This window comes from Hemitrygon akajei, chromosome 9 (genome assembly GCF_048418815.1).
Source record: "Hemitrygon akajei chromosome 9, sHemAka1.3, whole genome shotgun sequence".
NCBI lineage: Eukaryota > Metazoa > Chordata > Chondrichthyes > Myliobatiformes > Dasyatidae > Hemitrygon > Hemitrygon akajei.
Window position 1 is genome coordinate 105,569,362 of NC_133132.1, and position 25,469 is coordinate 105,594,830.

At 41.5% G+C, this 25,469-nt stretch overlaps 2 protein-coding genes across 13 annotated transcripts in view; one reads left to right on the forward strand and one right to left on the reverse strand.

Annotated features, from left to right (window-relative positions):
• The first annotated feature begins 2,124 nt into the window (after positions 1–2,124).
• The window catches only part of LOC140733432 (chorion-specific transcription factor GCMa-like), a 41,248-nt gene continuing 17,903 nt past the window's right edge, over positions 2,125–25,469 (forward strand). Inside the window, exons 1-3 of the mRNA XM_073056754.1 lie at positions 2,125–2,237; positions 2,696–2,909; positions 8,900–9,152. Coding sequence (XP_072912855.1) covers positions 2,811–2,909; positions 8,900–9,152 — 352 coding nt within the window. The 5' untranslated portion in view covers positions 2,125–2,237; positions 2,696–2,810. The remainder of the gene's footprint in view (positions 2,238–2,695; positions 2,910–8,899; positions 9,153–25,469) is intronic.
• The window catches only part of fbxo9 (F-box protein 9), a 140,852-nt gene continuing 130,484 nt past the window's right edge, over positions 15,102–25,469 (reverse strand). For all 12 annotated transcript variants that reach the window (XM_073056739.1, XM_073056742.1, XM_073056741.1 and 9 more), the window contains one exon: positions 15,102–15,179. In XM_073056739.1, coding sequence (XP_072912840.1) covers positions 15,117–15,179 — 63 coding nt within the window. In that variant the 3' untranslated portion in view covers positions 15,102–15,116. The remainder of the gene's footprint in view (positions 15,180–25,469) is intronic.

Consider the following 25,469-nt stretch of genomic DNA (forward strand, 5'->3'; position numbering starts at 1 on the left):
GTGGGAATGGGAAGTGGAATTAAAATAGGTGGGTGCTGGGAGATCCTGCTTGTTCTGGCAGATGGAGCATAGATCCTTGGTGAAGCAGTCCCCCAATCTATGATGAGTCTCATCGATATACAGGAGGTCACACCGGGAGCACCAGACACAGTAAATGACTCCAAAAGACTTACTGGTGAAGTGTCGCCTCACCTGGAAGGACTCTTTAGGGCTCTGAATGGTGGTGAGAGGGGAGGTGTAGGGGCAGGTGTGGCACTTGTTCCACTTGCAAGGATAAGTGTCAGGAGGGAGATCAGTGAGGAGGGACAAATGGACAAGGGAGCCATCCCTGCGGAAAACAGAACTTGGGGGAAAATATACTCTTTCCAAATAACTGGAGACACTAGAATGATTTAAAATTTCAAGGTGATATGTTGGGAATGGATTTAGATTCTGGTTACTGAAAGGATGGACTCATAGAATTGTAGAACACTACAGCACAGAAAGAGGCCCTTCAGTCCATCTAGTCCATGCTGAACTATTATTCTGCCTTGTCCTATCGACCCGGGCCATAGCCCAGCGTACCCCTTCCATCCGTGTCTTTATTCAAAATTCTCTTAAATGTTGCAATTAAAACCACATCCAACACTTCTGGCAGCTCATTCCACACTCACCCCCGCCCCCCGAGTGAAGAAGTTTCCCCTTAGGTTCCCCTTAAAGATTTCACCTTTCACCCTTAACAGATGACCTCTTGTTCTAGTCTCACCCAATCACAGTGGAAAAAGCTTGCTTACATTTGCCCTATGGAAACATCTCATAATTTTGTATACCTCTTTTAAATCTCCCCTCATTCTCCTATGCACCAGGGAATAAAGTCATAACCAATTCAGCCTTTTCTGTAACACAAGCCCTCTAGTCCAGGCAACACCCTTGTCAATGTTCTCGGTATTATTTTAATCTTATTGATATCGTTCTTTCAAGTATTGTGAGTATTAGAGTCTTAGAGTATTGTGTTCGATTCTGGTCACCTCATTACAGGAAGGATGTGGAAGCTGTGGAGAGGGTGCAGAGGAGATTTACCAGGATGTTGCCTGGTTTGGAGAACAAGTCATATGAAGCAAAGTTAGCAGAGCTGGGACTTTTCTCTTTGGAGCGTAGAAGAATGAGAGGGGACTTGATAGAGGTCTACAAGATTATGAGAGGCATAGATAGGGTGGATAGTCAGTACCTGTTTCCCAGGGCACCAATAGCAAACACCAGAGGGCATATGTACAAAATTAAGGGAGGGAAGTTTAGGGGAGACATCAGGGGTAAGTTTTTTACACAGAGGGCTGTGAGTGCCTGGAATGACTTGCCAGGGATGGTGGTGGAGGCTAAAACATTAGGGGTATTTAAGAGCCTCTTGGACAGACATGAAAGAAAAATGAAGGGTCATGGGTAGTGTGGGTTTAGTACTTTTTTTAAAGGATTATATGGGTCAGCACAACATGGAGGGCTGAAGGGCCTGTACTGAGCTGTAGTGTTCTATGGTTCTATGGTTAAGTAGGTGACCAGAACTTCACACAATACTCAAAATAAGGCCTCACCAATGTCGTATAAAACTTCAACATAACATCCCAATTCCAGTACTCAGTACTTTGATTTATGAAGGCCAATGTGCCAAAGTTCTCTTTACCAACCTATCTACCTGTGACCCCACTTTGAAGGAATTATGAATCTGTATTCCCAGATCCCTCTGCTCAAACACACTCATCAGTGTTTAAGTTTAAGTGCTCACTGTTTAAGTCCTATCCTGGTTTGTCAGTCCAAAGTGCAACATCTCACACTTGTCCGCATTAAATTCCATCTGCCATTTGTACCCAGATACAGTGAAGAACGGGCCAATTGATCTGTTTTGTGTGAAATGCCTCCCTTCTGTCGTATGAAAAAGTGTCAAAATTAAACCTGCCTCTCCGACCTCACCTGGACAAGGCGTCCGACTGTGTTCGGTTTTACCCTAATTGAAATAACCTGGTTATTTCGAGTCCTGATCCCAAGTGACTTCACACTCCAAGACCTCGGCCCCCTCACCTTTGTCGGTTGCTCATTGGCCAGGCGGCAGAAGTTATTTGCATATGCTTCATTCCTGCTGCTTAATGTGACTCAACGAGTGTTCCGCAGAACTGACAGGGGAGAGTCTGACTTAGTTCCAGGGGTACAGGACTCTTGGAAAACGCGAATGTACTGCGGCGCAGACTTACAACCAAGCCACAGGACAGGTAAATCAAATTTTGTAGCGGGCTGTCTGTGCGTGAGTAACTTTCTTGTGTGGTTGAGATAATTCCTATTCTGGTCGTTGCATGGGTCAAACTCGGGACGCAATTAATTAATTAACAGAAAAGTTTGGTTCTAAATCTTGGATAGTTAGTTTCCCAAGAGAAGAATTTTCTCACTTATCTGTTTTAGAAATCGTTTGCTGTAATGTTGAAACATTCTCAACTGACCTGAGCCCCCAAAGGCCATTACTTCATGTTTTGATTGACTTTTTAAAAATTTTAGTGAGATGTCCAAGCAAAAGCAGTGGACAAGATTACAGCTAGGAGAATTGGCTAAAAGTGGGATCGCGACTGATTTTTTTTTTGTCTCGAACTATTTCAGTTTATTTTTCTTTGTGCTTTTTGTGTTACCATCGGCAGAGCGGCGCAGATACACCATTGATTTTTATCATGCTTTGCAGAGAATTCACGTTCCGCAACGAAACCGGTTCTGGATTTGCGAAAGAGGCTCATTTTGAGGGGGAAAAGAAAACGTGGAAGAATTCTCGTTCGTGCTTGTTCGAGCACCTCGGCAGGATGTTGAAAGGTGCGGAACATTGTTTCCCGAATCCTGACTACAGCTCCGCGCACGACTCAACAATATCGTGGGACATTAACGACCCTAAATTGCCTCAGGTAAGTGTGGTTTCTCACAGTGGGTCACTACATCAGTTCCTCTCTGGAGCGTCGTGCATCCCCAGAAAAGCGCAGCAGAGATGCCCTGTAGTGGTCACAGACACTAATAAACCTAATAACATCTGAATTTATTAGCTATGGACGCGGTCTGTACTTCTCGCTGCCTCGGTAAAGACCCCTTTTACTCCGGACATTCTCTCTTCTCCCTCTGCCATCAGGCGGAAGATACAAAAGCCTGAATGCACGTACCACCAGGCTGAAGGACAGCTTCTATCCCACTGTTATCAAACTCTTGAACGGTTTCCTAGTACAACATGGATTCTTGACCTCACAGCCGACCTCATTATGACCTTTCATCAGGAAAGCCTGAAACATCGACTATTTATTCCCCTCCAAAGATGCTGCCTGACCTGCCGAGGTCCTCCAGCATTTTGTGTGCGAATTGCTCTGGATTTCCAGCATCTGCACACTTTCTTGTGTGTAACATAATAACCTTGCATCTTATCGTCTACCTGTACAGTACGGCACTTTCTCTGTACTGTAACACTTTATTCTGCCTACTGTTACTGTTTTCCCTTGCATTGTTTAAATGAATTGATCTGTATGAACGGTATGAAAGACAATGCTTTTTTTCACTGTACCTCAGTACACATGACAATAATAAACCAATTTTCCAAATGAACCATTTCCGGCATAATTTGATCGGAAACTGTGTTTAAAATAACCGTTCGAAATTTCAAATAGTTTTACTACACAGAATAGATAGAGATGAGGAAATTTATCAGTTGGATTAAAAATAACATTAATTTTGTTCAAAGTAAATTTATTTATGTATATGTCACCATATACTAGCTTGAGATTCATTTTCTTGCAGGCATTTACAGGAAAATAAAGTAACACAATACTGACAACCAATGCGTGAAAGAAGACAAATGATGCGAATAAAAAATAATATTGAGAACATGAGTTGCAGAGCCCCTGGAAGTGTATTTATATCCGAAGCCCATCACCCCTACTGGGACATGGGTTGCTGACAGCAGCCCGCCAGAGTCCTCTGTCCTGGGTCAATAGAATGTTGATTGGCCCTGTGGCTTCTGGTGCCACCACACAACTCCATGTGTCTCTAAACGAAGATCCTCCGTCTCCCAGCTTCAGTTGGTGTTTCTGTAGATTTGGGTTTTTTGTGGATGGTGTTGCTAGCCCCATGCCCCACCCTCCTGTTTTGCAACCAGGCTTGGAACTGACCATAGCAGAGTTGTATTAATATGCCACAGATTTAATTAAGGAAAATCAAAGAATAAGTAACTATTTTGTTATTGGATTTTAAGTTGTACAAAATGATCACTGAAGAAAAATGCATTTTATCAGAATGTTTATGATTTGCTACCGATCTCTATTAGAAAGCCTACAATCTACTTGGGCTTCTGATGGCTTGATGTTGTCCTATTTTACGATGTGTCTGTGATGCAGAATTAAACTGCCTCCCCAGAAAAGGACGTAGAACACAGAAAACTGCAGCACATACAGTCCTTCCAGCCCATGAATTTATGCTGATCTTTTAACCTTCTCCAAGATCAATCTAACCCTTCCCTCTTACAAAGCTCTCCATTTCTCTATCATCTATGTGCCTAGCTTAGAGATTCTTAAATGTCCCTAATATGTCTGTGCCTGCCTCTACCGTCACCCCTGGCAGTATGTTCCACGCATCCACCACTCTCTGTGTAAAGAACTTGCCTCTGACATCCCCTTTTATACTTCCCTCCAATCACCTTAAAATTATTGCTCCCTTTTATTAGCCAGAAAACTGATGAACAAGTGGCAGAAGGTGATCTGTTTGCACTCGTTCATCACACAGGGAGGTGATATTGCAGCGAGCAAGGAACATTGTAGACCTGCAGGGCAGTGTCTGCCCCGTTCAGTCTCTGGAGGTCCAGTAGAATGGGAGTTTACTCAGTGACTTGCACTCACTCCTTGGGACCCCTTCAGAACAATCCTGATGGGAGCTGCATTGAAGGATGGATTTTAGGCAAATATAAAAAGTGTGGAAAGGAGTGTTTTGGGGCAAAATTTAATGTTTATTTAATTATTTAGAGACACAGACCTTCTGGCCCTTCAAGCTGCACTACCCAGCAAGCCTCCAATTTAACCCAGTTTAATCACAGGATAATTTAGAATAACCAATTAATCTATTAATCTACTAGCCTTTGGATTGTGGGAGGAAACCAGAGTACCCGGAGGAAACCGACACGTACACAAGAGGGGTGTACCAACTTGCTTACAGAGGCCACCGGGAGTGAATTTGGAACTCCAATGCCTTGAGCTGTAACAGCGCTGCGCTAACCCCTCTGTTATCATGACGCCCACATTGATCGTTACTCTCCCAGCGTAGCAGTTGAGAGTAACGCAGTGAATGTGGTGCACTTTGCTTGCTAGTAATTGGTTGCACATACCTAGGTAATGTGGAAACTTTGTTTTGCATGCTGTCCATGCAGGTAATTTCACAGCAGTACACTGAGGTAACACCAGGAAAAAGCAAAAACAGAATGAAGAATAAAACCATAAAATGAAGGAGCAGAATTAGCTCCATTCAGTCTTCTCCACCATTTGATCATGGCTGATTTACTTACCCCTCAACCCCATTCTCCGTTTTTCTTCCTGTAACTTTTTACACCCTTAAAATCAAGAGACTAATGGCCTCCACTTTAAATATGAAGTGTTATAGTTACAGAGAAAGTACAGTGCCAGCACACAATAAGGTGCAGGAGCCATGTCGAGGTAGATTGTGAGGTCGAGTCCATCTTATTGTACAAGAGATCCATTCTTGTATCAGTGGGGTTAAAGCTGTGCTTGAGCCTGGTGGTACATGTGTTCAGGATTTTCCATCTGCTGGGAGGAGAGAGAATGTCCAGGGTGGGTGGGGACTTTGATTATGCAGGCTGCTTTGCCAAGGCGGTGAGAAGTTTAGACAAAGTCTACAGGGACTGCATAAATCGAATTGCTCGGTTACTTGCTGACTCCGTGGGAAGGAAGGCAAATGCAATGTTGGCATTAATTTCTAAAGGTACAGAATATAAAAGCAAGGATGTAATGCTGAGGCTTTATAAGGCGTTGGTCAGACCACATGGAGTACTGTGAGCATTTTCGGGCCCCTTATCTAAGAAAAGATGTACTAGCAATGGAGAGGGTCATGAGGAGGTTCACAAGAATGATTCTGAGAATTAAAGGGTTAGTATATGAGCAGTGTTTGATGGCTTTGGGCCAGTACTCGCTGGAGTTTAGAAGAATGAACAGGAATCTCATTGAAATTTATTGAATATTGAAAGGTCTACACTGAGCGGATGTGGAGAGGATGTTTCCTATAATGGGGGAGTCTAGGACCAGAAAGCCCAGACTCTGTTCTGAGGGACATCCATTTTGAACAGAGATGAGGAGGAATTTATTTAGCCCGATGGTGGTGAACCTGTGAAATTCATTGCCACAAAGGCTAAGTCATCAAGTATATTTAAAGCAGAGGTTGATAGCTTTGTGATTTATCAGGGTATCAAAGGTTATGGAGTAAAGGTAAGAGGATGGGTTTGATAGGGATAATAAATTGGCCACAATGGAATGGTGGAACAGACTAGATGGGCTGAATGGCAAAATTCTTCTCCTATGTCTTATCGTCTCTTACTATCAGCAGAAACAATACATTTCCGAGACAAGCATGTAGGTTAACTTTCTCAGACAAGTGGTATTGTTGGGGAATTGATTGGAGTGGGATCAGTTTAGGATTAGTGTAAAATTTGGTATTAATGCAGAGGATCGTGGTCTGAGGTCAAATCAGAGTTCTAGAAGTCGAGGCCTGTTAACGAATCTCTGCTAGCCCGCTGGGAAGGTTGAAGCCTGTTGTTTGCAGGCTTGAATCCTCATCGGCTAGAGGCTTTACTTGGGGACTGTGTATTTGTGTGAGTGGGAGGGAGGAATGAGGTTTGTTTTTGGTGTTCACATTTCTTACTTTTGTTCTGCCAAACTTTGTGGGCATGTTGCCGGAATGTGAGGTGACACTCGTGGACTCAGCACATCCTCAGGTTGTATTCGTTAACACAAATGGTTCTTAAGGTTGTTATAGCTGGGGGTTGGGGTAGTGAGGGTAAGCTCCCACTTCCTATTAAATGCTCCCAATGGTGTGTGTCTAACATTACCTCTTACAACCAAGTCTAGCTCCTGGCTTTCTTGTGTATCTCTACTGATAGGAGAAGGGGCAAAGACAGGCTACTGGTGCCTTAAAACAGGTCACTTCAGGCAGATCGGGCTTGTTAGCTGTTGTTGGCAGCTCTTCTAGAAGGAAAACTCTGATCTCTATTACTTTGTGGCTGTACCTACTCATGGGGAAGGCTTCAGGGCTAAACACTGATGTAAAGTTTGGAGCTGACAATCCTAAGGGAGTTCTACGCTGAGTTCAATGCTGACTGGCCACTCCTGCAATGCCACTGTATTGGCCTCTGCCGTTCCATTGGATTCATCAGTTGTGTGGAGAGGGGGAGCCTGCTTGCTCTCCATATTGCACTGCCTTGATGTGACAGCTAGGACACAACATCCATCATCAACACTGAGCAACGGTGGACCTCAATAACACAAATGAAGCATTTCATCATATGTTTTCATGTTGTTGTTGTTGCTCCTTTACATGTCTTGTGGCACATCAGGGAACATTTCTTGTTGTTTCGTTAAAATTTACAAGGCTGAGTTACTAGCTCGACGTTCAATCCAGCATGGATGGAAAGCGTGCAAGGATTCAATCCCAGGACCGCTCACCTCGAAGTCTGATGCTGATGCCACTACACTGCTGGCCAGCACATGGTTTGATGTACATGCAAAAAATAATCACACGAATCTTGTATGTCCTAAGGCAGATGCTCTGGAGGGACCTGTTGCCATGATGTGTCTAGGACACTACCACCCATGTTCCTCCAAGGGTTTATAGCTTAAACATTGTGTGAAGAACAGTAAAAGCAATCACAGTAATAGTGATTGAGACCCAAGAGGCTGTCAATGCTGGGGTCTCGAGAATTAAACAAAATGCTGGAGGAACTCAATGAGTCAAGTAAAAAAAGTAAATGTCAAATCAAATTTATTATCAAAGTATATATATTGTATGTCACCATATACTATGCTGAGATTCATTTTCTTGCAGGCTTTTGCAGGAAAATAAGTGCAATATAATTTATGAAATACTGTATTTCCTAATACTATACTCATTCCCAGTTATTTATTTACTATTTATGTATGTATTATTTTGTATTTTCAGTTTTTCTTCATCTTCATTGGTCTTTATGTGTAGTTTTTCATTGATTCAATTGTATTGTTCTACAGTAAATGCCAACAAGATATTGAATCTTGGTGTTGTATATGGTGACATACATGTTCTTTGATAATATATTTACTTTGTACTTCAAGCATAACCAACGATTGCCAAACAATCAATATCCAAAGTTAGATAAATTGTGCAAATTATTTTAAAAAAATAATACTGAGAACATGAGCTGTTAGGTCCTTGAAAGTGAGTCTATACATTGTGGAATTAATGAGTGAAGTTATCCATGCCTGTTATATAAATTTTAATTTAGTTAAACATAAAATTAAATTGTGTTTAAATTTAGCTTTAAATATAAAAAGAATTCAAATCTCGTCTGGGTTATTTTGTCAAAATTAGCAATATTATGATCCTTTCGTTAGAGAAAGGTGCTTTAGCAGTTTGAATTGCTGCAGAATGTGGCTTAAAGTACAGAGATAACATTCAAAGATTCGAAGTACATTTATTATCAAAGAACGTACATTATTCCACCTTGAGATTTGTCTGCTTACACACAGCCACAAAGCATGAAGCCTGAAACAACCCAATTAAATCAAAACCAGACACCAACCTCCAATGCACGGTGAAAGAGAATAAAAGCATAAGTCATACAAACAACAACAATACTTTTTATTTATTGATTGATTTCTCTTTCCAGGATGTGCATCAGTTGGATAGTTTCCAGGAATGGACGGATTCCTACGTGAAATTTATTTACAGCGCTGATGATAAAAATGCACAGAGACATCAGAGTGGATGGGCCATGAGAAACACCAACAATCACAACTGCCACATCCTGAAGAAATCCTGCCTTGGAGTAGTAGTTTGCACCAATGATTGCTCACTGCCTGATGGGAAGAAGATGTATCAGAGACCTGCAATCTGTGACAAGGCACGACAGAAACAGCAGAGTGAGTAAACCCTTGCAAAACCATAGGGCTTTTTGTTATCTGTGAACAGAATAAGGGCTTTACTGGTGAGACCCAACGCAGACTGGGAGACCGTTTCGCTGAACACTTACGCTCGGTCCGCCAGAGAAAGCAGGATCTCCCAGTGGTCATACATTTTAATTCCACATCCCATTCCCATTCTGTTATGTCTATCCATGGCCTCCTCTACTGTCAAAATGAATCCAAACTCAGGTTGGAGGAACAACACCTTGTATACCGGTTGGGTAGCCTCCAACCTGATGGCATGAATATTGACTTCTCTAACTTCCGTTAATGCCCCTCCTCCCCTTCTTACCCAATCCCTGACATATTTAGTTGTTTTTTAATCTCTCTCCTCTCTCTCTCTCTGCCCATCACTCTGCCTGTTCTCCATCGCTCTGGTGCTTTCCCCTCCTTTCTTTCTCCTGAGGCCTCCTGTCCCATGATCCTTTCCCTTCTCCAGCTCTGTATCACTTTCGCCAATCACCTTTCCAGCTCTTAGCTTCATCCCACCCCCTCTGGTCTTCTCCTATCATTTCACATTTCCCCCTTCCCCCACTACTTTCAAATCTCTTACTATCTTTCCTTTCGGTTAGTCCTGACAAAGGGTCTCGGCCCGAAACATTGTCAGTGCTTCTCCTTATAGATGCTGCCTGGCCTGCTGTGTTCCACCAGCATTTTGTGTGTGTTGTTTGAATTTCCAGCATCTGCAGATTTCCTCATGTAAGGGCTTTGCTGGTTAATTTGTTTTATTTAGCGATATAGTGCAGAATGGAGCCTCCTGGCCCTTTGTGCTGTACTGCACAGCAACCCCTGAGAACCCCGATTTAACCCTAACCTATTCATGGGCAAATTTACATTAAGCAATTAACTTACCCGGTACATCTTTATATGGTGGGAGGAAACTGGAGCTCCTGGAGAAAACTCACGCATTCCACGGGTAAGACGTACAGAGGTTCCTTACAGAGGGCGTCAGGATTGAACTCCAAATGTTCAATGCCCTGAGCTGAAAGAGCATTGCATTATCCACTATGCCTACATGGTTTACACCAACCAGAGAGGAAATGGCGATAAACTTGTAAGTCTGTGGTTAATTAATTTCAAATACATTAATTTCTAATTAAAGCTAAACTTGGAAGAATTCTAATGATTAAAAGAGATATTTGGTCTTAAAGATTAGTTCCATTTGTTACATGTATATTGAAACATACAGTGAAATATGTTGTTCGTGTCAAATCGTGGCGGGACTTGTGGAATGCCCAGCACATCTTGGACCGTGGTCCTTGATACAAAATGACACATTTCACTATATGTTTTGATATTTTCATGTATATGTGACAAATAAAGCTAATCTTTAAAATATAGTTCGTTGTAAACCAAACCTTTTTCTCCTGGTAATGGTTCAGACTGGTCAGTTCATCTCCTTTACCAATGTTTGTGTGAGTGTTCCAGAGCCTTTCCATCAGCACATCACTGCCTTTTGATGGTACAGACCAGAGTAAATACAAGGGAGAAAGTGTGAATGGGACTTTCAAAGGACAGTTGGAAAGGTTTAGAAGCCAAATGGGACTAGTTTAGAGGAGATATTTTTGTCGGCATGGACCAATTGGGCTGAAGGGCCTGTTTCTTTAATACATAATTCTAAGACTCTCTAACCACACAATATTATGTTTAGTTTTGTGTCCCTGATTGTAGATTCAGCAATAGAGTGTACAGCATGGCTTCATCAGATGTTACAAAGGAATGAACACTGCAATTCATGAATCCAAAAAATCTGTAGTTTTGTGGAATGTGAACGAATATCATGATTTTTATTGATTGCAAAATGTTCCATAAGGAGTTACAGGCCATATTTTCATCGTTATGAAGGGAGGTGAAACTATTTTCAGAAGTAAGGGGACATTAAAGAGTCTCGTAGTTAGGCATATGGATGATAGAAAAATAGAGGGCTATGTGGGAGGGAAGGGTTAAATTGATCTCAGAGTAGGTTAAAAGTTTGTGGGTTGAAGGGTGCTGCAGTGTTCAATGTTCTGTATTCTAAAATGTTCTATGTTCTAAAAGCTAATAGAATTAATGGAAATAATTCATGGCTGGTTTAGTTGGACTGATGGTGGAGAGGGTAATTTACTCAAAATAACATCTTTGTATTGGAAGTTTAATAAACATTTACTAAAACCATTGGAAATAGTTCAGTGAGTAGAGAAGCAGAGCTAATACTATGGTCATAGAATCCGAGGAAAGGGTCTTGAAACGGACAGGAAGGGGGGCATGGTTTCAATATAAGGAGCTAGTATCAGTTTTAAATTTTTGATAATTTAAAACTGAGATTTGTTGAAAGGCCTTCTTGTAAGGGGGATGTAAAACCCTGGAACTCTCTTTCTCAGAGAGTTTTGGAGACCAGACCACTAGAAGTATTTATAAGAGGAAGATCAGGGATTGAAGTCCATGCAGAAATAGCAGAGAGCGGGAGGTGAGACCAGGGGCATGTACCTGGGATCATGTTGAAAAGTGGTGCAGGCTGGAGTTGCCAGTTGACCTTCCCTTGTTCTTGTTCGTTTGCATGTCCATGCGTATTCAGCGAGAAATGCCAAGTAGATGATCGATCTGTCCTTCCTCCTGAGATCCCCACTGTAAACCCACTGGCATGACCTTTGACAAACTTTTATTAATGTGCGCTGGAGAGTATATTGACTGGTTGCATCATGACCTTGTATAGAAACACCAATGTCCTTAAACAGAAAAGCCTACAAAAAGTAATGGATGCAGACCAGTCCCTCATGGGTAAAGCCCTCCTCATCATTGAGCACATCTACATGGAGCACTGTCCCAGGAAAGTTGCATCTGTCATCAAGGACCCCCACCATCCAGGCCATGCTCTCTTTTCACTGCTGCCATCAAGAAGGAGGTATAGGAGCCTCATGACCCACACCACTAGGTTCAGGAATAATTATTACCCCTCAGCAATCAGGCTCTTGAACCAGTTGAGATAACTTGACTCACCCCAACACTGAACTGTTCACACAACCTATGAACTCACTTACAAGGACTCTCCATGTCATGTTCTCGATACATATTGCTTGCTTGCTTGTTTGTTTATTTATTTATTTATTATTACTAATTTGTTTGTTGCTTTGAATCTTGGTATTTACATTGAACACCCACAAGAAAATGAACCTCAGATTTGTATATGACATATCTGTACTTAACAATATGTTTACATTGAACTTTGGTAAGATGGGAAAGTTGAGCTGTGGTCATGAACCTATCTCAGAATTCTTCCACCACTCAGGAGATGCCCTCTTCTCATTGCTGCCATCGTGCAGGAGGTACAGGAGCCTGAAGATGCGCACCCCCAGTGTTTTAGAAACAGCTTTTTTCCTGAGTTGCATTCCAGTGCAGTTTAGATTGCGAGTTTAAATCTATGAATGGTGTTAAGAGTCCTAACCCATCATTTTTCATCCCAACTGTGATTTCCACCAAAGCTGACATGGACAGTGGCGGCAATTATTAAGGAAGAAGATTAGAAGATCTTCTGTCCCTTTGAGCATTAGTATGATGGAATAATTAATCTTCTACCTGCACAGATGCAATGGGCTTCATCCTGAAGTCTTGAATGAAGAATGTTTTTTTTAACTTAATCACTCTGAAATACCTATCCATTAGAATATAGAACATAGAACCGTATAACATTGGACTGACTCTTTGGCACACAATGGTATGCCAACCTTTAATCCTATTTTGTGATCAATCTAATCCTTCCTTCCCACACAGGCCATAATCCTTCATTAGCCCATAATGGAAAGGATAATAAAAAAGACAGAGACTAAAAGACTAGCTTTGAATGTCACAGTACATCAAAACATACCATGAAATGTGTCATTTGTGTCAAATCAAATCAGTGAGGATAGTGCTGGGGGCGATCAGCAAGTGTGACCATGTTTCTGGTGTGTGTGTGTGTGTGTGTGTGTGTATATGCATATTTTGATCCTGAGCAGTAGCCGACCCCGATTGGCTCCCCCATAGCAGACACTGGTGCGGCCAATTAAACTGCTGAAACATTAAACTGAAAGGCAATGAACAAGTGAAACCATACTGCCCTTTTAACATTTGCTGCTATCCAGCATCAACACCAACTGCAAGAAACAGCCTCTTTGCAAATATTATCAGCTTCTGAGTTTTGAGGCGTTGCCTGCAATGGCTAAATAGTTATGCCACATTCGCACAGGAATTTCAGATTCATTGCAGGAATTTGCATCAGTATTTAATCATGGAAATCTTTTGGATCATAAACTACTCAGTGTAATTTGTCAGAACTGGAATTGGTTTATTATTATCATGGTGAAGAACTTGAGTCTCACTACAATCTGTCATGGTCTACTTCTCACTCTGACGAATAAGGTACAGTTAGAGAGGGTAGTCACAGTGATAGCACAGACCTGACCCATTGTGTTGAGTCTGCAGCCTTTTTACATCGTACCATTCAGGTGTGGATGATACATTTACATCCTCACACCTCCACCCCTCCCTGGCGTCACGTGCACTAGTCGGCTAAAGAGCCTGTGTGTACTGGGAGAGCCAGAGATTCAATGTTAAATCAGTAAAATTTGTTTATTATTATTTGTCACATGTACCACGATTCAGTAAAAACTTGTCTTCCATTCTCTTCGTACAGATCAATTCATTACCTATTGCACTGAGGTAGTACAAGGTAAAACAACAATATAATGTAGAATAAAGTGTTACAACTCCAGAGTGCAGTGCAGGTACACAATAAGGTGCAAGATCATGACGAGGTAGATTGTGAGGTCAAGAATCCAATTTATTGTATTAGGGAACTATCTAATAGTGTTACAACAGTGGGATAGAAGCTGTCCTTGACCCTGATGGTACGTGCTTTCCAACTTTTGTAATTTTTTGGCCGATGGGAGAATCAGAATCGGGTTTATTATCACTAACGCATATCATGAAATTTGTTGTTTTATGGCTGCAGTAGAGTGCTAGAAAATTAATGACAAATGGCAATAAAAAACAAAGTAAATAGTGCGAAAGGTAGTGTTCATGGATTTGTGGACTTTGCAGAAATATGATGGCAGAGGGGAAGAAGCTGTTTTTAAAACACTGAGTGTGTGTCTTTAGGCTCCTGTAGCAATGGAGGGCACGTCCTGGATGGTGAGGGTCCTTAATGATGGATGCCACCTTCCTGAGGCACACTCTTTTGAAGAAGTCTTCAATGGTGAGGAGAGTTGCTCCCATAATGGAGAGGATCTACAATCTCTGCGGCCTCTTGTGATCCTGGGTATTGATCGGAGGAGGGGAAGGAGTACTAGCTGGCAGGTGATAGGTGACACTAGGTGGGTGTGTGAAGGTGAGGGCTGAAGTGAGAAGCTGGGCAGGTGAAATGCAGAAGGAGAAGGAGTCTAATGGAAGAGGACAGTAGTCCTTGGGGGAGAAAGTGAAGTGAAGGCACTGGAGAGAGGTGATAGGCAGGTGAGGAAAAGGGCTTAGAGGGGTGCCAGAATGCAGATTAGAAAAAGGAAGAAGAGGCCGGGGCAAGAAATTACTTGAAATCAGCAAAATTGAAGTTCATGCTGTCAGGTTGAAAGCTACCCAGAGAGAATATGTGGTGTTGCTTCTCTAACCAGCGAGTGGCCTCATTGTGGCAGTAAAGGGGGCCATGGACCAACTCATTTACTGTGTCAATGAGTGTGCACATAACTTATTAACATACACTGAACTGCTGCCGCAAAACAACAAATTTCACAATATATGTCGGTGAATTTTGGTTCTGATTATTTATTGGGTGACATGGTGGCACAGATAGTAGAACTACTGCCTCACAGCTTTAAAGACCCAGGCTCAATCCTGACCTTGAGGTTGTCGTTGTGGAGTTTGCATGCACTTCCTGTGATCGCGGGGGTTCCTCTTGCTGTTTCTGTTTCCTCCCAATCACAAAGGTATGCCGGTTGAGGGGTCAGTTAGCACCTGTGCATTGCTTTCTGAGTGTAGGATCTGGGGGTGTTGAAGAGAATGTAGAATCAGAATGGGGTTTATTATCACTGACTTGTATGATAGGGAATTTATTGTTTTGCGGCATCAGTGCACTAACATTAAATTTACTATAAATTACAAAATAAATAATGATAAAAGGTAAAGTTTAAAGAATAGCTTTATTTATCACATGTGCATCGAGGCGTACTGCAAAACGTAGTAGCAGCCTACAGTGTTGCCATGATTCTGGTGCCAACATAGCCTGGCTGCAGCTTTCCAATCTTAACCCGTACGTCTTTAGAACGTGGGAGGAAACTGCAGAATCTGGAGGAAACGCACATAATCGCAGGGAGAATGTACAAACTCCTAAGGGATGGCAGTGGAAATCAAACCCTGATCATAAAGCGTTACTTTAACTGTGATGCTATGATGCCAGCCATATGGTGTTTAAAAAAAAAAAAAAATGGCATTCATGAACCTGATGGCAGAGAGGAAGAGAGTGTTTCTGAATCATTGTGTGTGGGTCCACAGGCTCCTTTAGGGTAGTAAGAAGAACAGAGCATGCCCCTGATGGTGAGGGATGCCACCTTGAAGATGCTGGGGAGAGCTGTGAGGCAGTGATATAAGATGAATGCGGGATTACTGTAAGTGGGTGGTTGATCATTGGGCCTGTTCCCATTCTGTATGACATTATATTAAAAAAAATTACCAAACGAACAGGTTTTAGAGAAATAATGTGCTTTATAATTGTCCTCTCCTTGGTGATGTACATGTATATAGACAGCTGAATCCTGCCACTGTCAAGGGGTTGAGAGGGATAATAAATCAGTCATGGCGGAGCAGACTCAATGGGCCAAATGACCTAATTCTGCTCCCTTATCTTATGGTTTTAAGGATGAATGAAGCTTTGAATATTATCATGACATGCAGAGCACTTTGCCTTGATTAAAAAGCTCAAAATTTAATGGAGAATATCTTAGCCAAAGGAGAGTCGTTGGAGCTGTGATCAATGGTGAATATGTTGCTGTGTACACACATAATCTACTTTACAACAGATCTACTTAATGATTCAGAATCAGGTTTATTATCACAGACTGACATAGGATAGAATATTTATTGTTTTGTGGTTACTGTACAGTAAAGACATAAAAATTACTATAATTATAATTTAAAAATTAAATAGTGCAAAGGAAGAATAGCATGCAATGTTCAGGAGTCTGTGGATACATGAATAATTATTCAGTTAAATAGAAAGATTAGTTTTATTTGTCACAGGTACATTAAAAAATCAAAACATAAAATGAAATATGTTGCTTGTGTCAGCAATGTGCGGTGGCAGCTCTCAGGTGTAGCCACCCTTCCAGCGCCAACATAGCATGGCCACAACTTCCTAAGCCTAACTTGTACATGTGGGAGGGAACCAGAACAACTGGAGGAAACTTATGTGGTAATGGAAAGAACAAACAAACTCCTTATGGGCAGTGACAGGAATTGAACCCAAATCTTACAGCTGGTGCTGTAAAGCTTTGTGCTACCTGCTCTGATACCCTCCCATCCTTCCTCCAGCTCTTACTCCATATTTTACATTTGACAAGAAACTAAAATATGTGCAGATAAAATCTATGATGTGTTGCATCATATTTGCTCACTTTGAATCTGACAGCAAAACTTGTCATTGATAAATGATTCTTTTCTTGTCAGTCTTCTCCAGAAGCAATTGTTCACAAGATTCTTTGCCTTGATATTGTCTTCATTGCTGGGGCCATTTCCCTTCTCTCATTCCACTCAAGTTCAAGTTTCTCATGTTACATTCTTTTCCTCCTCCATTCAGATCCAGATTAATTTCAAAGTTCAAAGTAAGTTCAAAGTATGTATATATCACCATATACGACCCTGAGATTCATTTTCTTGCAGGCATTTATAGTAAATAGAAAACACACAATAGAATTAATGAAAAACCACACATGACAGAGACTGACAAGCACCCAGTGTGTGAAAGACAACAAAATGTACAAATATACAAAATAAGAAAATAATAAATATGCAATAAATATTGAGAATATGAGTTTTAGACTCCATAAAAGTGAGCCCTTAAGTCATAGAATCAGTTCAATTTTGAGGTGAGTGAAGTTGTCCCCTCTGGTTCTAGAGCATGATGGCTGAACTGTTCCTGAATCTGGTGGTGTAGGACCCGAGTCTCCTGTACCTCCCTCCCAATGGCAGCAGCAGCAAGAATGGAGCATGGCCTGGATGGTGGGTGTCCTAGATGATAGATGTTGCTTTCCTGTGATAACGCTCAATGGTTGGGAGGGCTTTACTCATGATGGACTGGACTGTATTCACTACTTTTTGCAGGCTTTACTATTCAAAGGTTCCCATACCAGGCCGTGATGCAACCAGCCAGTATACTCTGCACCCCACATCTATAGAACATGAAAAAACAGAACACAACAAGCAAATGCACAACAACTGAAATGTAAGTCCCTTTCCTCCCTCCCCCCCCACAGACACCTGGACAGTTCTCCAACTCCAGGATAGGCCTCCAATCCCGTCTCCAGGTTTTGGCCATTGGAAGTCTAGTTTTGGACTTCCAATCGATCTTTGGGCTTCAATCTTCAGTATCGATCCCCAGATTAGCCAATGACAGGACACCAAACTCTAGATTCAAATTCTGGGTGCACTGACTGCCTCCTGCTCGCACAGATGTTCACTTCCAAGACTCGCTGACTTGGGACAGCCTGACGTCCATGCACGTCCTTTATCACCCACTTAATCATTGGCCTTCGAGCACGGAATGGAGGGCTGGATTCTGAATACCCTTCATCAGACCACATTGCTGGATTTTGAACACAGAGAGGAGGCCTGACTTCTATCTCTTCCACATCCCGAGTTCAAGATTCAAGGTTGTTTAACATAATTCCCTGTACACCAGTGTAACGGAGAACAAAATAATTGCTACTCTCGATGTAATGTAGCACAAAAAAACACACAAAAGATAAAGATAAAGAAAATGATAATCTAACAAAATCACAATAAATATAAGTACATAAGCTGGCATATAAGCATGAATTGATTGTGTATCTATAAAGTTACACAAGTCTGTACATAAGGTGACTGACAGGAAATAACCTAGTGGTGGAATTAATGGGAGGAGATGTTGATCAGCCTTCCTACTTGGGGAAAATAATTGCTTTTGAGTTTGGTGGTTCTGGCATGGATGCTATGTAATCTGTGCTCTAGCTCCCCTCTGTCCAAAAAAAAATGGCTATAAACAACTAAGTCTGAACCATTATCTCGACAGAGACTGCAGGTAAGTGGCATCTTGATTGGAAGCATCCTGACAGTGTTGAAATCAACCCTCTCTTGCAATCTCGCTCATTCTGCCTTGCATCTTCAATTTAACTGGAATGAAATGAGATGATAAGAGGCATAGTTCAAGGGGACAGCCAGCACCACCTTCCCCATGACAGAAATGGCTAATACGAGAGGTGGTTGGAGGAAAGTATAGGGGGATGCCAGGGGTAGGTTTTATACACATGTTGGTGTGTGCATGGAATGCCTTGCCAGGGTTGGTGGTAGAGCAGATACGTTAGAGATATTTAAGAGACTCTTAGATGGGCACGCAGATGAAAGAAAAATGGAAGTCTATCTGGGAAGGAAGGGTTAGTTTGATCCTGGATTAGGTTAAAAGATTGGCATGACATAGCTCTACACTATACTGTAGTGCTCTGTGTCCTAAATCCAAACACCGGTATCAGAATCAGGTTTAATATCTCTATAAAATCTATAAATTACAATAAGAAATATATAAAATAGATAACTATTGAAAAAGGAGGAAAAAGCTTTATTTTTATTTTAAGTCTTTACAAGCACAGCTTGTATCCTATTTTAATTAGACTATTGAATGGTCTCCTAGTGTGATAAGATAGGCTCCCGACCTCACGATCTATCTTGTCATGGCCTTGCACCTTATTGTCTGCTTACACTGCACTTTCTCTGAAACTGCAACGTTTTGTTCCGCATTCTGTTGTGCCATGTACCAGTGTAATGGAATGATCTGTATGAATGGCAGGCAAAACAACCCTTTATCACTACCTTGGTGCATGTGATACAATAACCACCATTAACATTTTAATGCCCTATATCCAGAGACCCACAGTATAATGGGATGGAGACCTATCCTCTTGCCCAGTAGCATGACAGAAATTAAAATTAGCTTGGTCTGTGCATTTTAGATGTTTGCATGTTTCTAAACTTAGTTTATACATGACATTAAACCTGTTAGGTTTGCATTTAACCTGTTCAATTCCAGGAGCCTGAAGACACACACTCAAGAGTTTCAGGAACAGTTTCTTCCCCTCTATCATCAGTTTTCTGAATGGACCATGAACCCATATACACCTCCTCAGTTTTTGCTCTCTTTTTGCACTTATTTTTAATCTACAGTATATATTTGTTATTATAGTTTAGAGTATTTTTATGTATTAGACTGCACTGCTACCACCAAAGAACACATTTCATGACATATATTAATGGTAACAAACCTGATTCTGATTCTGCCTTGAATGAAATGTTTACACAACCTATGGACTCACTTTCAAGGAATCTGCAACTTACATGCTTAATATTATTTATTTATTAATTATTAGATCATTTATATTTGCATAATTTGTTTTCTTTTTCACTATAGAACCATAGAACATTACAACACAGAAACAGGCCTTCTGGCCCTTGGCTATGGCGAACCATTTTTCTGCCTAGTTCCACTGACCTGCACCTGGACCAGACCCCTCCATACCCCTCTCACCCATGTACCTGTGCAAGTTTTTCTTAAATGTTAAAAGTGAGCCTGCATTTACCACTTTATCTGGCAGCTTATTCCATACTCCCACTACTCTGTGTGAAGAAGCCCTCCCCCTCCCATGTTCCCTTTAAACTTTTCCCCCTTCACCCTTAACCCATGTCCTCTGGTTTTTTTCTCCCCTAGCCTCAGTGGAAAAAGCCTGCTTGCATTCACTCTATCTATACCCCTCATAATTTTATATACCTCTATCAAATCTCCCCTCATTCTTCTACACTCCAGAGAATAAAGTCCTAACCTATTCAACCTTTCTCTGTAACTCAAGTTTCTCAAGTTCCGGCAACATCCTTGTAAACCTTCTCTGCACTCTTTCAACCTTATTAATATCTTTCCTGTAATTAGGTGACCAAAACTGCTCACAATACTCCAAATTCAGCCTCACCAATGTCTTATGCAACCTCACCATAACATTCCAACTCTTCACAGTGGTTGTTTGTCAGTATTTGTTTATGTACATTTAAAAAAAAAAAAATTTGATTGAATTCTTTTATTTTCCTGTAAATGTCTGCAAGAAAATGAATTTCAAGATACAATCTATATTCAAGATTGTTAATTCCAGTACGCAATTGTAAAGAAGAACAAAATAATTGTTACTCTGGATCTGCTGCCACACACAAAAAAACACATGATAAGATAAAGAACACACTAATAGTAAAAACACAATAAATATTAATACATATGATAGCTTATACACTTTGATTATATGTCCATGAAGTGACGCTAGGCACAGGAGTGTCTGTACATTAGGTAACTGACAGAAAAGATAAAGTGGTGTTTGGAGGTGGAAAGGGTGTGTTAGTGGGTGGTGATGTTGATCAGCCTTACTGCTTGGGAAAGTAATGGTTTTTGCGTCTGGTGGTCCTGACATGAATGTTACATAGCCTCATCTCTGATGGGAGTGGGTCAACAGTCCATGAGCAGGATGATTGGGATCCTTCGTATGTGTGTGTGTACACATTTTTTAAAAATATATATATACACCTACACACACTTTGATAATAAACTTACTTTGATATTTGCATTATAATGACAATGTACGTATTAAAGTGGCCTTGGAGTGTGTATTTATAGTTTACTAAATCTTCTCTTGAAGCAATGCCATTGCAAAATATGACATGTTATGAATGAGTTTCAGAGTTTCAAAGTTTGAGTTCATTTTTAAAATTGTTGATGAAAAGGTAAATCAGATTCAGAATCAATTTATTAACACTTGACATACAGTATGCTGTGAAATGTTGTTTTGTGGCAACAGTACAGTGCAAGACATAAAATATACAAATGTTTGTACTATAAGCTATAATAAGAAATGTATATAAAACAATGATGTAAAAAGAGAGCAAGAATGGTGAAGAAGTGTTCATGGGTTCACTGACAGTTTAGAAATCTGATGATGGAGGGGAAGGAACAGTTCCTAAAATGCTGAGTGTGTGTCTTCAGGTCCCTGATGGTAGTAACACGAAGAGGGCATGTCCTTGGTGATGGGAGTTCTTACTGATGGATACCACAGTTTTGAGGCATCGATTTTTGAAGATGTCCTTGATATTGGGGAGCCTGGTGCCCATGATGGAGCTGGGTGAATCTACAATGCTCTGCAGCTTTTTTTCTGATCCTCTGCATTAGCCCCTCCATATCATACGGAGATCCAACCAGTCAAAATGCTCTTTATGGTACCTCTGTAGAAATTTACCAGAGACTTGGGAGACATAGGAAATCAATTCAAACTCTGAATGAAATTTAGGCATTGTTGGAGATGTTGATCCCCAAGAAGATCCATCCTGGGGCCTACATATTCATGCAAATACTTTGTATGAGGAAGGCATGAAGAAGGACTTTAAAGTGCAAGAAAGGTGGTTTATTTATTTATTTTACTTAGAAATTCTTCTAGCCCACTGAGACGTGCTGTCCAACAACCCACTGATATAACCCTTGGCTTAATCACAGGACAATTTATAATGACCAAATAACGACTAACCAGTATGTCTTTAGATTGTGGGCAGAAACCGGAGCATCCATTGGAAACCATGTGCCTACGGGAAGAACATACAAATCTTCTTCTAGGGGACAACAGAATTGAACTTAGAACTGTGACATCCTGCGATGTAATAGTGTCACTCTAACTGCTAGGCTACTGTGACACCCCAAAAGGGAGGGGCAATTTAAACATTAATGTATTTTATGTTACGGATTTTATGGTAGTATATTTATGCTCCTTTTATAAGCATCCTCCATTTGTAATCAGTAATTACTCCTTGTCACATCGATCTTGGGGAGACAACTTGACCCTTGATCACCATCCAGTGGGATCTGCAATATACGTGGTTCTCTCGATAGCAATGTCTCTTGTTTGATATTATCAATGAGACTGAAGGAATACAGAGAAAACCTATAAGGATGTTGCTGGCACTTGAGGACCTGATTTATCAGGGAGGTTGAATAGGCTAGGACTTTATTCCCTGGAGTGTAGGAGAATAAGGGGAGTTTGATAGAGGTATACAAAATTGAGGGATATAGATAAGGAAAATGAACGCAGGTTTTTGTATATTGAGGTTGAGTGAGATTAGAACTAGAGGTCATAGGTTAAGGACAAAAGATGAAATATTTAAAGTGAACATGAGGGGGGCTTTTTCACTCAGAGGGTGGTGTGAGTGTGGAGTGATCTGCCAACAGAAGTGGTGGATGCGGATTTGATTGCAACATTTAAGAGAACTTTGGATAAGTACTGCACTTATGGGAAGGGTACTGTACATGGATAGGAACCAGTATGATAGAGCTGAGGATGAGATATACAAGTAGTTGATGTAATATATAATATGAATGTAAGGAAGGAGAAGCCAATGATTGGGTACAATTGCAGACAGTGCAAAGGGTTAAATTGTACCACAGAGGCAAAATTCAAAAGGGCGAAGAATGTAGGACTGAAGGTGCTGTACTAAAATGTACATAGCATTCGGAATAAGGTGGACAAACTCATTGCACAATTAGAGATTAGTTGATATATCACTGAGTCGTGGCTGAAAGAAGGCCATAGTTGGGAGTTTAACATCAAAGGATATACTTTGTATCGAAAAGATAGGCAGGAAGGCATAGGCGGTGGTGCAGCTCTGTTGTTAAGAGATGGAATTGCATCTTTAGAAAGAGGTGACAGAGGGTCAGAGAGTGTTGAATCTTTGTGGGTGGAGTTAAGAAACTGCAAGGGTAAAAAAACCCATCATGGAAATCATATATAGGCCTCCAAGTAGTAGCCAAGATGTGGGGTTCAGATTGAAAAGGGAGCTGAAAAAGGTATGTAAAGGGTAATGTCACAATTGTAATGGTGAACTTCAATATTCAAGTGAATTGGGAAAATGTGGTTGGTGTCAGATTACAAGAGAGGGCATTTGTTTAATGCCTATGGGATGGCTTTTTAGAGCAGCTTGTGCTTGAGCTTACTCAGGGAAAGGCTATCTTGGATTGGGTGTTGTGTAATAACCCAGATTCTATCAGTTAACTTAATGTAAAGGAACCCTTAGGAGGCAGTGATCATGGTGATTGAATTCATACTGCAGTATGAGAGGGAGAAGAATAACTCACATGTATCAGCATCACAATGGAATAAAGGGCATTACAGAGGCATGAGAGGGGAACTTGCCCAGGTGGATTTGAAGATGATACTGGCAGGAATGACAACAGAACAGAGATGGCTGAAATTTCTGGGAATAGTTCTGAAGGCGCAGGATAGATATGCCCCACAGAAGAAGTTGTTCTCAAATGGCAGGTGCAGGCAACTATGGCTGACAAGGTAAGTTAAGAACTGCATTAAACAGCCAAGGAAAGGGCCTATACAGTAGCAAAAGTGAGTGGGAAGTTGGATGATTGAAAATATTTTAAAATCCAAAAAACTAAAAAAGCTATGAGATGACGTATGAGTCCTGGCAGGAGGCAGTGGGTGGGAATAATAAGGGCCCTTTCTGGTTGGCTGCCAGTGACCAGTGGTGTTCCTCTGGGGTCAGTATTGGGATCACTACTTTTCACATTGTTTGTCAATGATTTAGATAGTGGAATTGATTGCTTTGTGGCAAAGTTTGTGGATGATAGGTGGAGGGGTAAGTAGTGCTGAGGAAGCAATACGATTGCAGCAGGACTTAGACAAATTGGAAGAATGGGCAAAGAAGTGGCAAATGGAATAGATGTCTTCCTTTTTTAAACAAAGGGGTTTCGCTTCTTCCACCATCAACTCTGCTCTCAAACGCATCTCTCCCATTTCCCACACATTTGCCCTCACCCCATCCACTCGCCACCCCACTCGGGATAGGGTTCCCCTTGTCCTCACCTACCACCCCACCAGTCTCTTGGTCCAACGTATAATTCTCCGTAACTTCCGCCACCTCCAATGGGATCCCACAACCAAGCACATCTTTCCCTCCCCCCCTTTCTGCTTTACACAGGGATTGCTCCCTAGGTGACTCCCTTGTCTATTCGTTCCCCCCATCCCTTCCCCCCGATCTCCCTCCTGGCACTTATCCTTGTAAACGGAACAAGTGATACACCTGCCCTTACACTTCCTCCCTCACCACCATTCAGGGCCCCAAACAGTCCTTCCAGGTGAGGCAACACTTCACCTGTGAGTTGGCTGTCACCTGGCCATGGTGTCCAGTGCTCCTGGTGTGGCCTTTTATATATTAGTGAGACCTGACACAGACTGGGAGACCGTTTTGCTGAACACCTACGCTCTGCCAGAGAAAGCAGGATCTCCCAGTGGCCACACATTTTAATTCCATGTCCCATTCCCATTCTGATATGTCTATCCACGGCCTCCTCTACTGTCAAAATGAAGCCACACTCAGGTTGGAGGAATAACACCTTATATACTGTCTGGGTAGCCTCCAATCTGATGGCATGAACATTGACTTCTCTACCTTCTGTTAATGCCCCCCTCCCCTTCTTACCTCATCCCTGATATATTTAGTTACCCCCTTTTTTCTCTCTCTCTCTGCCCATCACTCTGCCTGTTCTCCATCTCCCTCTGGTGCTCCGCTCCCCCTTTCTTTCTCCCTAGGCCTCCCGTCCCATGATCCTTTCCCTTCTTCAGCTCTGTATCCCTTTTGCCAATCACCTTTCCAGCTCTTAGCTTCACCCCACCCCCTCCGGTCTTCTCCTATCATTTCGCATTTCCCCCTCCCCCTCCTACTTTCAAATCTCTTACTATCTTTCTTTTCAGTTAGTCCTGACGAAGGGTCTCAGCCCGAAATGTCGACAGTGCTTCTTCCTATAGATGCTGCCTGGCCTGCTGTGTTCCACCAGCATTTTGTGTGTGTTGTTAAATGGAATACAGTATTGGGAAACGTATGATAATGCATTTTGGCAAAAGGAACAATAGTGTGGACTATTATCTAAATGGGGAAAAGAATTCAACCATCATAGGTACAGATGGACTTAGGAGTCTTATTGCAAGAGTCCCAGAAAATTAATTC